The 16,749-nt window shown below is 34.8% G+C and overlaps 1 protein-coding gene across 2 annotated transcripts in view; it reads right to left on the bottom strand.

Annotated features, from left to right (window-relative positions):
- Nucleotides 1-1,471: 1,471 nt before the first annotated feature.
- Nucleotides 1,472-16,749, bottom strand: part of CC1H1orf185 (chromosome C1 C1orf185 homolog) — a 35,660-nt gene continuing 20,382 nt past the window's right edge. For both annotated transcript variants that reach the window (XM_003990089.6, XM_045035807.1), the window contains exons 3-5: nt 15,016-15,151; nt 4,248-4,284; nt 1,472-2,185 (exon numbers count right to left, since the gene is read on the bottom strand). In XM_003990089.6, coding sequence (XP_003990138.3) covers nt 1,791-2,185; nt 4,248-4,284; nt 15,016-15,151 — 568 coding nt within the window. In that variant the 3' untranslated portion in view covers nt 1,472-1,790. The remainder of the gene's footprint in view (nt 2,186-4,247; nt 4,285-15,015; nt 15,152-16,749) is intronic.

The following is a 16,749-nucleotide window of genomic DNA, read 5'->3' as shown; positions in this document are numbered from 1 at the left end:
TATGATATAGAATAACATTTTAATCAACATGTAAATGTGTTAGGTTTTGAGAAACAAAATTCAATCTATTCTATCATAATATAACAATTACTGTATATGCATACATATAGTTATTTTTCACTTATAATGACAGGAATTTGGTTAGGATGCTTTGGTCATAGTAACAGAAACAAAGCTCTTTCTGCTTTATGCAAAAACAATAATTTATTATAAAATTACAAGGTACTTTGCCAAAGCCCAGAACAATAGTTAAAAACAGGACACTAATAAATGTCAGATCTTGCTAGCTTAAGAAAATAGGTTAATTTATTATTAGGATAACGTGTGCCATACCAAGCCAAGGGCAGGCTTCATGAAGAGCTGGAACAAGGAAATGGAGGACTGTTAGAAAGCCAGGAATTACATTCTCCTGACCTCTCATGTCTGCTTTTCACTTTGCAAGTGCTTCACTGCTCTCGCACAGCAGATTTACTGTTTTTTTCTTCCCAAACCACAAGGTAGGACATGGCAGCCCATAGCTCCCCAGTTTGTTTCCTCTATTCCAAAGACTAATGAGATCAAAGCTAGAATCTCTTATCTCCAACCCCAAATTCGTAGGAAAGTTATAGCATCTCACCAAAATTAGAGATGACTTTTCTGGGATAGGCAGTAAGATATGAGTTGGTAGGACACCAAGGGACAGAGAACAATTTATATATATGCTATTCCTTACAGACATTGAGCTGAAATAGCTTATTTAGATGTAGGGGTGGATATTAGATAGATGTTCTCACAACCGATAACTTGTAGAAATGACAAGGTGCTTTAGAAGACAGAGGTGTTTTAATCATTTTTACTATTTCCCCTGGGACAGAAAGGGGTAATGGGACAGCCTGAGTAATGCTACTATCTTAACTGAGACAAGTTTATTTTCATTTACTTTAATAGGTATGATTTATCTCTTGGGAAGATATGCACAAGTGTCAGTATGAGTAAATTAAGCACAAAAGCTAATATTATATTTAGCAATTTTTCCCCAAAGAAAGAAAAAGGGGACTAAGTACATGGACAGTATTTAGGATAAAGAGGAAAAAAAAGATTAATTACAGAGTGGGTGTCAGAAATCCCTCAGGACCAAACACAGAACTCTGACCAAGGGTCTCTGATTAGAGAGGAACTCTGATTCATCTAGCTTGAATCAGAGGCTTAAGAACATAGATGCCCACATTTTCATCACAGTGCGGTAAGGATTAGGAAACCATTCTGAGAAGCAGACATAGGAGAGGGCAAAGAAAAATTATATTCTGGATTCTTCACAGTGTTCCAGGCTCCCCTAGAAGAGCAACAGATATTGAGTATATTGTTTACCAAAATCGTGACAAAATAAAAATTGAATTGTAGGTGATTGATGCATTTAAAATTCAGAAAAGCTGATGAAAGTATTCTGCCCAGCCCTACCCACATTGAAATAAAATTAAAAATGTCAAAAGTATAAGGAATGTTGTGAATGTTTTATTCAAAACTCTATTTGTGCTGAAGATTTCTTATTTTCCTGCATGTTGAAATACATTTGTATTATTTGTTATATCTTTTGATGAGATACAAGGAGTTAAGCTTAATGTTCATGATGTCACTCTAATTCTTCCTGTAATTATTTCTAGAAATAAGAATCAGCAAGGGAAGTAGGACCACTATATGGCAAGGAATAAGAAAAGTAATATTAGTATGGACATTTTAAGAGACTCAGAAGCTGGTAATTTGGTTTTAACTTTCCATGATTTCAGTGTACACAAAGTTTCAAAAGAAAAAAGTCATTCAATATTATGTTGAAATTTTTGTATTTCAACTTCTGCATTTCTTCGTGAAAATATTTCCTTAATGCTGTCATCTTTCTGATCATCATAAAGTGTCATATTCAGTACATTTTCAGTACATTCTTCTAATGAAATTGTTGACAGGTATGAAAATACTTTTTCCATTTGAGGTTCTCTGAGAAAAGGCATTGGAGAGCTCTTTTTTGCTAGAGTATCGTCAGAAAACCAGTCATCACCTGCGTCTATACTTTGGCTGTAATGAGAATCAGATTGTAGCGTCGATAAACTTAAAGTAACACTGCTGGGATGCGTTGTCGAGCTAGTCTCTGAAGGGTCACAAATGACCTTTTTTGTTGCAAGGCAGAATTCATCTTTAGAGTGATCTCTATTTGCTGTAAAAGAAAAATTAGACTTACTATTAAAATTACATAATTCATGAGCCAAATCTTACTTACAAAGACAATGTTTCTTTTTAAAATTCAGACTCTTTTGGGGCGCCTGGGTGGCGCAGTCGGTAAGCGCCCGACTTCAGCCAGGTCACGATCTAGCGGTCCGTGAGTTCGAGCCCCGCGTCGGGCTCTGGGCTGATGGCTCAGAGCCTGGAGCCTGTTTCCGATTCTGTGTCTCCCTCTCTCTCTGACCCTCCCCTGTTCATGCTCTGTCTCTCTCTGTCCCAAAAATAAATAAACGTTGAAAAAAAAATTTTTTTAAATAAAATTCAGACTCTTTTAAGGGTTATAATGGACAGTAGGATGAAATAGTGAAATTCTAAGTTGCTATCACCATCTGTACAATGTTGAATATGTAATTAGGAATTAACAATTTCATGATAATCAAGAATAGAAAAGGCTATTCTAGATAAAATCAACCTGTTTTCACAGGAGAAGATTCTAAACAGGCTAGAAAGCTCAGTTCTGGAATGTCCCTTAAATCAGAAAATGTAGATAGTTTCTTCAGTATTTATAGCTAAGTAAGGCCTGATTTTTTAAAATAAATTTTAAAAATGCATGCTTCTGGGGGTGCCTGGGTGGTTCAGTTGGTTAAGCGCCTGACTGGCTCAGGTCATGATCTCATGGTCCGTGAGTTCATGCCCGACATCCAGCTCTGCCTGACAGCTCAGAGTCTGGAGCCTGCTTCTTCAGATTCTGTGTCTCCCTCTCTCTCTCCCTCCCCCGCTCATGCTCTGCCTCTCCCAAAAATAAATAAACATTAAAAAATAAAACAGTAAAAAAACATGCTTCTGTAAGATTACAAAGTGTTTGGTCCACAGTGGGAAGGGCCTATGGGCTGGTTTTACACCAATTAAAGTAACATCTAACATTCCTAGAGTGCCTTACAATGTGCAAAGCGATTTGATATACTTACATATCTCATTTATCAATAATTTTTCAAGGTAGTTACTATTAGCACCACTTCACAAAGGAAAAGACATGTTTAGAGACTGAAGACTTACCACAAATCTAGACTTCATCTGGACTTCTAGTACTCTAAGACTAATGCTTCTCCCATTACATTATTTATGCTGCACAGTTGGTATTTTAAAATTTAAGTTTTAGAAAATATCATATGATATAATATCCTAAGCATATGTTATAATATTTTTACATATTGGCTTTTGATATTAATGTACAACATTAATTATTTATTTTTTAAATTTTTTAAATGTTTATTTATTTTGAGAGAGACAGACAGTGTGTGAGCGGGGGTGAGGCAGAGAGAGAGAGGGACACAGAATCTGAGGCAGTCTCCAGGCTCTGAGCTGCCTGCACAGAGCCCGGTGCAGGGCTGGAACTCACAAGCCATGAGATCATGACCTGAGCAGAAGTCGGGCGCTTAACTGACTGAGCCACCCAGGCACCCCTATAACATTAATTTTTAAAGCTGTTTTAGATACTTTATTACATTTTGTATATCCAACTTTTCTTTTATTTTCCTTTTTTTTTTTTTAAAGTAGGCTTCATGCTCAGTGTGGAGCCCAAGGCAGGGCTTGAACTCACCACCCTGAGATCAAGACTTGAGCTGAAACCAAGAGTTGGACACTTAACTGACTGATCCACCCAGGCGCCCTTATTTCCAACATTTCTTAAATTACATAGGAGGATAACATTTTGAGGTACTAGGGACTATGCAATACGCATAATCTAAAGGATTATAAAACACTCATGTCTTTTGATCCTCCAGGATTACTATATGACACTAGCTATGATACCTTTAGATATAAATAAGGAACAAAAATTTAAATCACACATTTTAATTTAAGATATGACATTGCAAGTTTCGTTTTCTAAGAAATATATGCCTGCTCACATACTAATCCATTAACATTTCCCTTGAATTTCCATGGTTTTAAAAACAATATTTAGGTATCATTTAGGTCAGCCTCTTGATTCTTTAAGATGTGAATTGTTTTAAGTTGGTTATGATTTCTTTTAATAAATTGTTGAGAAAAATTACCTTTTATACATGCTGTTTCCTTTTTTCTTTGTTCCTCCTGCAAAAAAAAGTTATTTGTATTTAAAAAACTGAATGGTTTCTATGTGATTTTTAAAATATATTTAACATATATTTATATAAGAATAATATATTTTAATTTCATAATTAATGTACAATGGAATGTTCTTTTTCTATGATATGAATTTATTTCATCAAAAATATGTTGTCAGAAAAGAAAAAGTGTTGGGGTATCATCTGGAAAGAATATGAATTGGTTCAAGAAGGCAGTCTCAGGATAGGGAATGAAAGGGTGAAATAGAGTTCATCAGGATTATTTCTCTCCCTCCTCACTAACTCAGAGTCACTTGGTTAGAACTAGAGAGGGCTAAAAAAGTAATTAGAATTCCTAGACTTACTCATTTCACTAACCAACAACAACAACAAAATGAATTTTATAAAAATGTGTCTATTGTTTTGAAGCAAATAAAACAGTTACTCAAACAATACATTCCAGATGTGTTCTGCGAAGTGCCATGAGATAGTAGTTGTTGAACTCCAGGGCATCAGAATCACTTGTTGTGCTTATTAAAATGCTAATACTTGGGCATAATATCAGACCCTACTAAAACATTCTCTGGGAGCTGTTTGGGAGTATGCATTCTAACACGTTCTGCAAGTGGTTCTGATTCAAGTTTTCCTTAGACCACAAGACAAATAATCGGCTAGTACACAGGGTGTTTGGAATTGGCTGGAGAGATAATAACACTGTTTCTTGTGTTTTGGGGGAACTGTGTTAGTACTCTGTTCTGATCTGCATTGTCCTAACCCCCAAAATGGTTTGCTTAGGATACACCGTACATATATATACGATATGTGTGTGTGTATGTGTGTATGTATATATATAAGTCTTATACATATATATAGGATAACATTAAGCCCTTTTTTCACAATCTTTTATTTATTTGTCACTTTTACCTTTTATTAGTCACTATTTTTATTTGTCACTTTACTTTTTTGTCACTTTTACCTTTTATTAAGATAAATGCCAGTATAGGCTCCTGATTTACCTTGCTGGATTTAAGACCAATTCAATTTGTGACTCCTGTATGCATTATAATAGAATGCTGCCTCTCAGAATTTTATGTGCCTATGTCTTACCTGGGAGTTTGTTCAAATGCAGATTATGATCCAGTAGGTCTGGGGGCAGGAGAGGGGTGGTCTGAGATTCTGCAATTCTAATAGACACTCCCAGGTAATGATGATATTGCTGGTCTGGGGACCACAGAATAAGGCCCTAGAATGATTGAAATTCCACCCAAACTAAGGGAATAACAAAATGAACATTCTTACATATTGCTGACTATAATTAGGTAGAATTTTTATGGAGGGCAATATAACAAATCTACTTTTAGAAATGTATTTTTTCCAAGTTAATAATTTTGGATTTGTGCAAATATACAGTTAGCAGAATGTTCTTTACAATACTGTTAAGCATTTTTAAAACTCTAAATTTCTAAAAGTAAAGAAATACTTAAATGTATTATGATAACCAGACAGAGAGCCAGTAAAAAAAAGAGAACTACAGGCCAATATCCCTGATGAATATGGATGCAAAAATTCTCAACAAGATACTAGCAAATAGAATTCAACAGCACATAAAAAGAATTATTCACCATGATCAAGTGGGATTCATTCCTGGGATGCAGGGCTGGGTCAACATTCACCAATGTGATATGTCATATTAATAAAAGAAAAGACAAGAACCATATGATCCTATCAATTGATGCAAAAAAAGCATTTGACAAAATTCAGCATCCTTTCTTAATAAAAACCCTTGAGAAAGTCGGGGTAGGAGGAACATACTTAAACATCATAAAAGCCATTTATGAAAAGCCCACAGCTAACATCATCCTCAAGGGGAAAAACTGACAGCTTTCCCCCTGAGATCAGGAACACGACAGGGATGTCCACTCTCACTGCTGTTGTTTAACATAGTGTTGGAAGTTCTAGCATCAGCAATCAGACAACAAAAGGAAATCAAAGGCATCAAAATTGGCAAAGATGAAGTCAAGCTTTCACTTTTTGCAAATGACATGATATTACACATGGAAAATCTGATAGACTCCATGAAAAATCTGCTAGAACTGATACATAAATTCAGCAGAGTTGCAGGATACAAAATCAATGTACAGAAATCAGTTGCATCCTTATACACTAATAGTGAAGCAACAGAAAGACAAATAAAGAAACTGATCCCATTCACAATTGCACCAAGAAGCATAAAATACCTAGGAATAAATCTAACCAAAGATGTAAAGGATCTGTATGCTGAAAACTATAGAAAGCTTATGAAGGAAATTGAAGAAGATATAAAGAAATGGAAAAACATTCCGTGCTCATGGGTTGGAAGAATAAATATTGTCAAAATGTCAATACTACCCAAAGCTATCTACACATTCAATGCCATCCCAATCAAAATTGCACCAGCATTCTTCTCAAATCTAGAACAAGCAATCATAAAATTCATATGGAACCACAAAAGGCCCTGAATAGCCAAAGTAATTTTGAAGAAGAAGACCAAAGCAGGAGGCATCACAATCCCAGACTTTAGCCTCTACAACAAAGCTGTAATCATCAAGACAGCATGGTATTGGCACAAAAACAGACACATAGACCAATGGAATAGAATAGAAACCCCAGAACTAGACCCACAAATGTATGGCCAACTCATCTTTGACAAAGCAGGGAAGAACATCCAATGGAAAAAAGACAGTCTCTTTAACAAATGGTGCTGGGAGAACTGGACCGCAACATGCAGAAGAATGAAACTAGACCACTTTCTCACACCATTCACAAAAATTAACTCAAAAATGGATAAAGGACCTGAATGTGAGACAGGAAACCATCAAAACCCTAGAGGAGAAAGCAGGAAAAGACCTCTCTGATCTCAGCCGTAGCAATTTCTTACTTGACACATCCCCAAAGGCAAGGGAATTAAAAGCAAAAATGAACTATTGGGACCTCGTGAAGATAAAAAGCTTCTGCACAGAAAAGGAAACAATCAAAAAAACTAAAAGGCAACCAACGGAATGGGAAAAGATATTTGCAAATGACATATTGGACAAAAGGCTAGTATCCAAAATCTATAAAGAGCTCACCAAACTCCACACCCAAAAAAACAAATAACCCAGTGAAGAAATGGGCAGAAAACATGAATAGACACTTCTCTAAAGAAGACATCCGGATGGCCAACAGGCACATGAAAAGATGCTCAACGTCGCTCCTCATCAGGGAAATACAAATCAAAACCACACTCAGATGTCACCTGATGCCAGTCAGAGTGGATAAAATGAACAAATCAGGAGACGATAGATGCTGGAGAGGATGTGGAGAAACGGGAACCCTCTTGCACTGTTGGTGGGAATGCAAACTGGTGCAGCCGCTCTGGAAAACAGTGTGGAGGTTCCTCAAAAAATTAAAAATAGACCTACCCTATGACCCAGCAATAGCACTGCTAGGAATTTATCCAAGGGATACAGGAGTACTGATGCATAGGGGCACTTGTACCCCAATGTTTATAGCAGCACTCTCAACAATAGCCAAATGATGGAAAGAGCCTAAATGTCCATCAACTGACGAATGGATAAAGAAATTGTAGTTTATATACAGAATGGAGTACTACGTGGCAATGAGAAAGAATGAAATATGGCCCTTTGTAGCAACATGGATGGAGCTGGAGAGTGTGATGCTAAGTGAAATAAGCCATACAGAGAAAGACAGACACCATATGTTTTCACTCTTATGTGGATCCTGAGAAACTTAACAGAAATCCATGGGGGAGGGGAAGGAAAAAAAAAGAAAAAAAAAAAGATGTTAGAGTGGGAGAGAGCCAAAGCATAAGAGGCTCTTAAAAACTGAGAACAAACTGAGGGTTTATGGGGGGTGGGAGGGAGGGGAGGGTAGGTGCTGGGCATTGAAGAGGGCATATTTTGGGATGAGCACTGGGTGTTGTATGGAAACTAATTTGACAATAAATTTCATATAATAAAAAATAAAAAAAAGAAAATAAAAATAAATGTATTATGATACATAAATATTAATACAATGGATATTCTTCCAACTATTAAAAATGATGCTATAATATCAGAAGTAAGGAATCAAAAAATTTTGAGGACATATCAAAAAAAAACAGAGAAACAACCTTGAAGGGGTTCCCACTGGCCAAATTTTTAAAAATCTGACAATCAAAATAATTATAGTAATGGATTATCATCTGCTGAATAACACAGAAACCCATTAGTCTATACAGATAATAAATAAATACATAAAGTAATAAAGACAGGGACCTTTTTTCTTACAGTAGAAAGCCACATGACAAATATAGATGGAAGTGGTAGAATTAGAAAAACATCATTTTGCTACAGTTTTGTAAAGATTGGCTCAGGCAAGAATAATTTATATAGCTAGTAAGTAGAGTTTGATGAAGGATATTTACATGATCACAAAATGTCATCACACACATTATTTAATTGCTAGGGCAAAAACTGGAATAATACAGTAGGTGAAGAACAGACACCATCCTGATTGTGTGATCAACTAAAATCACTAGTGAAAAGTAGACAAATATTGTATGTCTTCAGAGCTGATAAAATGAATCTGATCATAAGGAAAGTCAAACTGAATCTATGATCTATAAAATAACTGGCTTGTATTCTTCAAAATGTCAATATCAGGAAAGACAATGAAAGGGCATTCTAAAATATATTGAACTGAATAATGATGAAAAGAAAACTGGGGCGCCTGGGTGGCGCAGTCCGTTAAGCGTCCGACTTCAGCCAGGTCACGATCTCGCAGTCCGTGAGTTCGAGCCCCATGTCAGGCTCTGGGCTGATGGCTCAGAGCCTGGAGCCTGTTTCCGATTCTGTGTCTCTCTCTCTCTCTCTGCCCCACCCCCGTTCATGCTCTGTCTCTCTCTGTCCCCAAAGAAATAAACGTTGAAAAAAAAAATTAAAAAAAAAAAAAAAGAAAACATAAAAATTTGTAGGATGCAGCAAAAGGAGTGCTTAGAGGAAAATATAAACATTAAATGTTTATATTATAAAGGGAGGGAAGTCTAAGAATAATAAAATTGAAACTTCCTAGCAAGACTGATTTAGAAAAGAGAAATATAATCAGGAATAAAAAGAGTGCCACCACTAAAGATTCTACAGATATTAGAAGGATAATAAATGGATACTATTAAAAACTTTATGCCAATAAATAACAACTTGTATAAAATGGACAAATTCATTGAAAAAACATAAATTTCTAAAGCATACAAAATAGAACATTTAAATAGCCCCATATCTATTAGTTACTACATTTATAGGCAAAACTTTCTCTTGAAGAAAACTCCAGATGTAGATGACTTCATTGGTAAATTCTAGACAAACTTTGAGAAAGCAGTATTTTTCAAAAAGGAGAAGAGCAGGAAACATTTCACAATTTTATGATCAGAATAACTGTGATATTAAAATCTAACAAAGATATTACAAGAATAATACCTCTTATGAACATAGATGCCAAAATGATTTAAAATATATTAGTAAATCAAATCCAGGGGGGTTTATTCTAGGAATACAAGGTTGGTGTAATATTTGGAATTAAATGTAATTCACATTAACAAAAGAGAAAATCCATGTGAATTATGTCAAAAGACACAGAAAAACTATTTGGCAAAATTCAGCAAACTTCATGACTAAAAAAAAAAAAAAAAAAAGCAACTCTCAGTAGACTAAGAATAGAAGGGAATTTCCTTGACCTGACAATATGCATCTGTAAATTCCATAACTAACCTCCCACTTACTGGTGAAGAGTTGAATGTATTATGCATTCTAAGATCAGGAATATAAAAAGGATAACTGTTCTCACTTCTATTCATCATTACACTGGAGGCCTTACCCAGTACAATAAGATGAGAAAATAAAACCATAAAGATTGGAAAAGAAGTAAAATTGATGTTTTTCACAAATGATGTGACTGTATTGAAGAAAACCCTATGGATTCTACAACAAACATTACTCGAAGTAATAAATAAATTTATTTACAAACGTCACAGAGCACAGGTCAATATAAATATCAATTGTAGTAAAGATGCCAATTTACTATAGACTAATTTGTAAACTAAATGCAATTCCCATCACAACAATCTTAACAAGATATTTTGTAGCTAGAGATAGGTTTATCTTAAAATTTTATAAACGGGCAAAAGCTTTAAAAAAGTTGAAAAGAAGAATGAAATTGGAGGAACCAAACTGCTCAATTTTATGACTTACTACGTAGCTAGAGTATGGTATTGGTAGCAATAGACAGGTGAATAGTACAGATAGAGAATCCAGAAATAGACCCACACATACATGCCCAATAGATTTTTGACAAAAGTTGCAAAAGCAACAGTGTAGAAAGGATACCTTTCCAATAAATAGACATCAGTAGCCCCCAAAATGCGCATTGATCTAAACCTCACACCTTATTAAAAAATTAAAAGCAGATCAAAGATAGAAATATAGAATGTAAAACTTCATACCAAAAAAAATCTTGAAAAAGAAGAACAAAGTTGGAAAACTTCCTGATATTAAAACTTACTTCAAAGCTATAATAATTAAATGTGGTACTGATAGGGGTGCCTGGGTGGCTCAGTTGCTTAAGCCTTCGACTTTGGCTCAGGTCACGATTTCATGGTTTGTGAGTTCGAGTCCCACATTAAGCTCTGTGCTGACAGTTCCAGAGCCTGGAGCCCGCTTCAGATTCTGTGTCTCCCTCTCCCTTTGCCCCTCCTCCACTTGCATGCTGGCTCTGTCTGTCTCTCTCTCAAAAATAAATAAACATTAAAACAAAATTTTTTTAACGTGGTACTGATGTAAGGGACAAATATATAGATCAATGGAATACAATTGAGATTCCAGAAATAAATGCTCACATTTGTAGTCAACTAACTGACTTTCAACAAGTGTGCCAAGACAATCAATGGGAAAATAATAGTCTTTTCAACAAATGGTGTTGGGACAACCAGATATCTACATGCAAATGAGTGAAATTGGGCCCATACCTCAAACCACATTTGAAAACTCACTCAAAGTAGATCCAACACTTAAATATAAAAGCTAAGACTACTAAAACTCTTAGAAGAAAACATACGCATAAATCTTTACCACCTTCAGTTGGAGAAAAGTTTTAGATATGACACTAAAGCTTTTATCTTGATGAGGTCCCAATAGTTAATTTTTGCTTTTGTTTCCCTTGTCTCTGGGCTACAGCCGATGTTAAAGAGGTTGCTGCCTGTGTTCTAGGATTTTGCTGGTTTCCTGTCTTACATTTGTCTTTCATCTATTTTGAATTTATTTTTGTGTATGGTGTAAGAAAGTGTTTCAGTTTCATTCTTTTGCATATTGTTGTCCAGTTTTCCCAACACCATTTGTTGAAGAGACTGTCTTTTTCCCCATTGGATATTCTCTCCTGCTTTGTCAAAGATTAGTTGACCATATTGCTGTGGGACCATTTCCATGTTTTCTATTCTGTTCCATTGATCTGTGTATCTGTTTTTGTGCCAGTACCAGACTGTTTTGATTACTACGGCTTTGTAGTTTATCTTGAAATCTGGGATTGTGATAACTCCAGTTTTGTTCTTCTTTCTCAAGATTGCTTTGGCTATTCAAGGTCTTTTAATTTTAGAATTATTTTCAAAACTTAAAATTTGATCTATTCATAAAATGGAATACTGTATAACAGCCCATAATGAGCTATGAGTATATGCACCAACCTGGATGAATCTCAGAAACATAATGTTGCATAAAAAGGTAAGAATGTATTAGACATGAAGTCTAAAAACATATAAAATTTAACAGCAGATTGCTCAAGGATCTATAGTATTTGTGGTAAAACCATAAAGAAAAGCAAATAAATGGTTAACTGCAATTACAGGATAATGGGTCCACAGGAGGGTGAGGATTAGACTGTAAGAGATAAATGAAGACTCAGGACACCTCAAAGTTACTGGTAATATTCTATTTCTTATTCTGGGTGATAGGCATAAATAATTACACTTACTAGTCTTTAAATTGTTTGTGGGTACTCTTTTGTATATATGCTGTATTTCACAATAAAAGCTTTTTTTAAATAAACCAAACTCTAGTTCTATATATTAAGCCATATCTTTTGTTATAACTTTCATCCTCCTGCCTGCCTGTCTCTAGTAGGTGAGGAAGGGGCCAATACACAGGTAGAAATTGAGATGAGAAAAAGAGGCACAATAAGAAAAAGAATCCTTTTGTACTGAAAGTGATTATGGCTGAGGTCAGCACTACCTTATTCTTTTCATACCATGTTTTTATTCTATGTTTTATACTACTTTTCTTCTAAATTAGGTTCCTATCACTGACTATCAAGAGTCCAGAATAATATTTTATATTTACTTGTGCATTATTTATCTCTCCCACTAGGCTATAAATGTCAGGGGAGCAGGGACTCTTATCTTCCTTGTTCACTACCAAATTTCCAGTTGCCTAGAACAGTGCCTGGCACATAAGCCTTTATTAGATATTTGTTGAATGAACAATAAACAGTTAAAATTCGGGGCTACTATATATGTATTTCTTCCATTATAACACTCAATATATTTTTGTAACTGTCTGTCTGTATCCATCATTAGGTATGAAGACATCATTATACCAATAGAACCTAGCAAAATGCCTAGCATGTGATGGGTATTGAGTAAATTCAATTAATATTAAATGTATACATAGAAACATTTTTTTTCTCTGCAATGCAGTCTCAATTTCAAACAATCTTTCATTTGAAAGTCAGAGCTATTAATCTTTAGAATTAACTTGATCATTAAACCCACCTGCTTAAAACCCTCCAGTAATCATAATGGTATACTTATATGTTGCTCACTATGTGGCCAGGCATGATTCTGAGTGCTTTTTACATACTGATTCATTTACTTCCCATAACAATTCTATGGAGATGAAATCATCCTCATTTTGCAGAAGAGGAAACAGACACACAGAAGTTAAGTAATTTGCCTAAGATTACACAGCTAGTAGTGGAAGAGCCAGGATTCCAAACTGCATCAACTGGCTCTACAGTCTATGCCCTTGACCATAATCCCATAATGCCTCCAGTGGATCTGTGAAGCCTATGGGGCAAAATCCAAAATGCTTAGACTGCAAATGATCCTCACAGCCTCGTCTCCAGGATCTTTTCCTACCACTTCCTCCTATTAACCCTAGGCTCTAAACATTACAGCATTTTTACCGAACATGTTACTTACTTTCATACCTGTAAGCCTTTAAACATAGAATATCTTTTGTTCTCTTTCCGTCTGGCAAATTATTTCTCCAAATCCAGCTAAAAATTTCTTCTCTGTGAAGCCTTCCTCAATTTATGCTCCTTTGCCTGCATTTCGTCAATTTTGTGGCTCTTACCATGTTATGTTGTAATAATTTTAGTTTATATGATTTTCTTTGCTACTAACTTGGGGCTACTAACTAGGTCTGAACTCATATCTTATTTGTTTATGTAGCCTCAGTGCCAAAACTACTGTTGTCAAAAAATATTTGTTAAACAAATGAAAACTGAGTTTAACTTGAGTTCAATATTCAATATGTAAAATGAAACTTTGATATCCTACCAATTTGTCGCTATTTATTTATTGCTATAATAATAATGTTATCAACCACTAATACTTATTTTGTTTAGTTATATCATAGATTTAAATTTCTACTGGTATCTCCCTTGTTTTACTTTGTGCATATAACACTGTTTTTGATATCACATAACAGAAAGTTAACTATGTGTCTGTTTTTCCCACTTGTACTACACTAGCATCTCTAAGGTAAGATTCATATCTTAACCATCCTTAATAGGGGGCTCCCAGAGCTTAGAATACAATGAAGTCTTTAAAAATTTTTTTCAACATTTGTTCATTTTTGAAAGTAAGAGAGACAGAGCATGGTGGGGGAGGGACAGAGAGAGTGGGAGACACAGAATCAAAAGCAGGCTCCAGGTTCTGAGCGGTCAGCACAGAGCCCCACATGGGGCTTGAACTCACAGACCATAAGATTATGACCTGAGCTGAAGTCGGATGCTTCCCAGGTGCCCCAGAATACAATGAAGTCTTAATAGATTCTTGTTAATTGTACTTAATTTCAATTAGTTAGTTTTGTTAGATTATTTGGTTACCCAAGTATCCTCTTATTTCTAAATCGCTTTCTTCTGACAGGCCTGGCAATTTTGCTTTTTCTTATTCTATGTATCCTCAATAACAATCCCACTATGAGGAGTATAGGCTCTCAGGTTAGAAATACAGAGAAGCTGGGTGCCTGGGTGGCTCAGTTCATTAAGCATCCAACATCTGCTCAGGTCATGATCTCACAGTTGGTGAGTTCCAGCGACGGGCTCTGTGCTGATGGCTCAGAGCCTGGGGTCTGCTTCAGATTTTGTGTGTCTCCCTTTCTCTCTGTCCCTCCCCGCTTGCACTCTGTTTCTCTCTCTCAAAAATAAATAAGCTTCAAAAAAATTAAAAAAAAAAGAAATATAGAGAAGCAACTATAAAAGCAGACATTTTCGTTTAGTTTTCAATTTCTCATAAAAACTAACCAGTTTGGATAATTTAAATTTAGGTCCATGTTATTGTCTCTCAAATTTAAAAATAACAATGGATACTCTTTCAAATTTAAAGACAACAATGCTAATGACATGGTATCAAATAAATTATTTGAAAATATTTATATAAAATATTATACATTACCTGTAATTGGTATCCTCCAGTATGAAAGTTTCGAGAAATAAAAACACACTGAGAATGAGATTTAATCTTTGCCTTTGATGATCTTTGCCTGCATCTCTCATCAGTTGCTTTAAATTTGGAATTTTGAAATATTTCTCTGAAAAATATTTTATAAAAAATATTATTAAACATATGTTCCATTATAAACCAATTAAATTGTTTCCAATAGTTATACATAAAGGTTTAAAAATCAGAACATATTATTATATATTAATTTTTAAAACACAAATCAATATATATAGTTTCTTCTCATCTATTACTGATTTCATTACACCTATTTTATTTGTAGTATGTAAATTAAGCTACTTGTTATGCAGGGTTAATATTTCCAGTTTGAAATTAACCATGATTTTTTTATATCCTTCTTTCTGGTTGTGAGATAATCAATCTACTTTAATATTAGTCTTTTCATAAATTTGCTTTCAATGGCAAAGGAAATGAAATTAAATGAAACTCATTCATCAGCTTTATATTTAATAATATACCTGGCAAAAGTAAGAGGAAGGAAACTGAATTGAAACTCATACTTACAATGCAAGAGTAGTTGTGATCTTTATCCATGCAACACAAATAATTTTGAGAGACTGTTAAAAATAATCAATCAGCAAGTAAAACTCCAACTGATCAAAGATAGTTAAGTATGAGGAAATGTAGTTTCTAACAGTCATTCTAAATGTAACAATTTAAAAAATGATGCTGATTTCCATTTGTTCTTACAGAGGTACTAGAAAATTCCTAAATTAATTCAAGAGTTTGCATTATGTTACTTAATAAGGTATAGGCAATTAGGATTCATTCATTCATTGAATTCAATTCCCTTAAATATTTATTGAAAACTTACTATATGTCAGGCATTATGCTGGGTGTTGTAGCAAGGGAAAAAAAAGCACAGCCACTAGCTTCATAGAACTGTTATTGCTCTTATGGAGCTTAAACACTATTAAGGAAGACAGACATTAATAAAATACTGATAAGAAAATGAAAAATTACAACTTTGGAAAGTGTTATCAAGGAAAGGTACCTGGTGTACCATGTAAATACATAACAAAGGGAATTAATCTGATTAGAGAGGTCAGGGAAGGCTTTTCTGAGGGAGAGATGATTGAATTGGGTATCTGAAGAAATAGTAAGATATTAGGTAGGTGTGATGGAGGAAGAAAGATGTAGAAGAAAGAATAGCCTAAGAAAAAAGAAGAGTCTTTTTTCAGAAAGAAAAGCAAGTATAAAGACCTAGGGACCAGATTAGGACACTGTATCAGAAGCAGTGAAAGCAAGAGGGAAAGTGGGAGACAAACTGGGGAGTATGCATGGGCAAACTATGTAGGGTCTTAAATGTTGTGTTGTTTGTCTTTATCCCAAAAGCAATGGGAAGTCTTTTATAATATAGTGGGTATGGGATGGAATGGTTGGGTGACTTGATTAGATATGTATTTGGAAAATGTCTGGCTGAAGCATGGAGAAGAGATTTAATGGGGAGAATACTGAAGGTAGTGGGTCAGTCATAACTCCTACTGCAGTAATCTCTGTGATGGGTGAGGGATAAGGATTACTTAAATAAAAAGTTGGCAGTGGTAATTGAAAGAAATAAATAGATTTTAGTGATTTATGAGGTAAAATAAATAGAACCTGGTGATGGTTCAAATTTGGGGGAGGTGTGAAAAAGAGGAAGATACCAAGCATATTTTCAATCTTCAG

Source organism: Felis catus, chromosome C1 (assembly GCF_018350175.1).
Source record: "Felis catus isolate Fca126 chromosome C1, F.catus_Fca126_mat1.0, whole genome shotgun sequence".
In the NCBI taxonomy this organism is placed as follows: domain Eukaryota; kingdom Metazoa; phylum Chordata; class Mammalia; order Carnivora; family Felidae; genus Felis; species Felis catus.
This window is presented reverse-complemented; position numbering and strand designations above follow the sequence as displayed.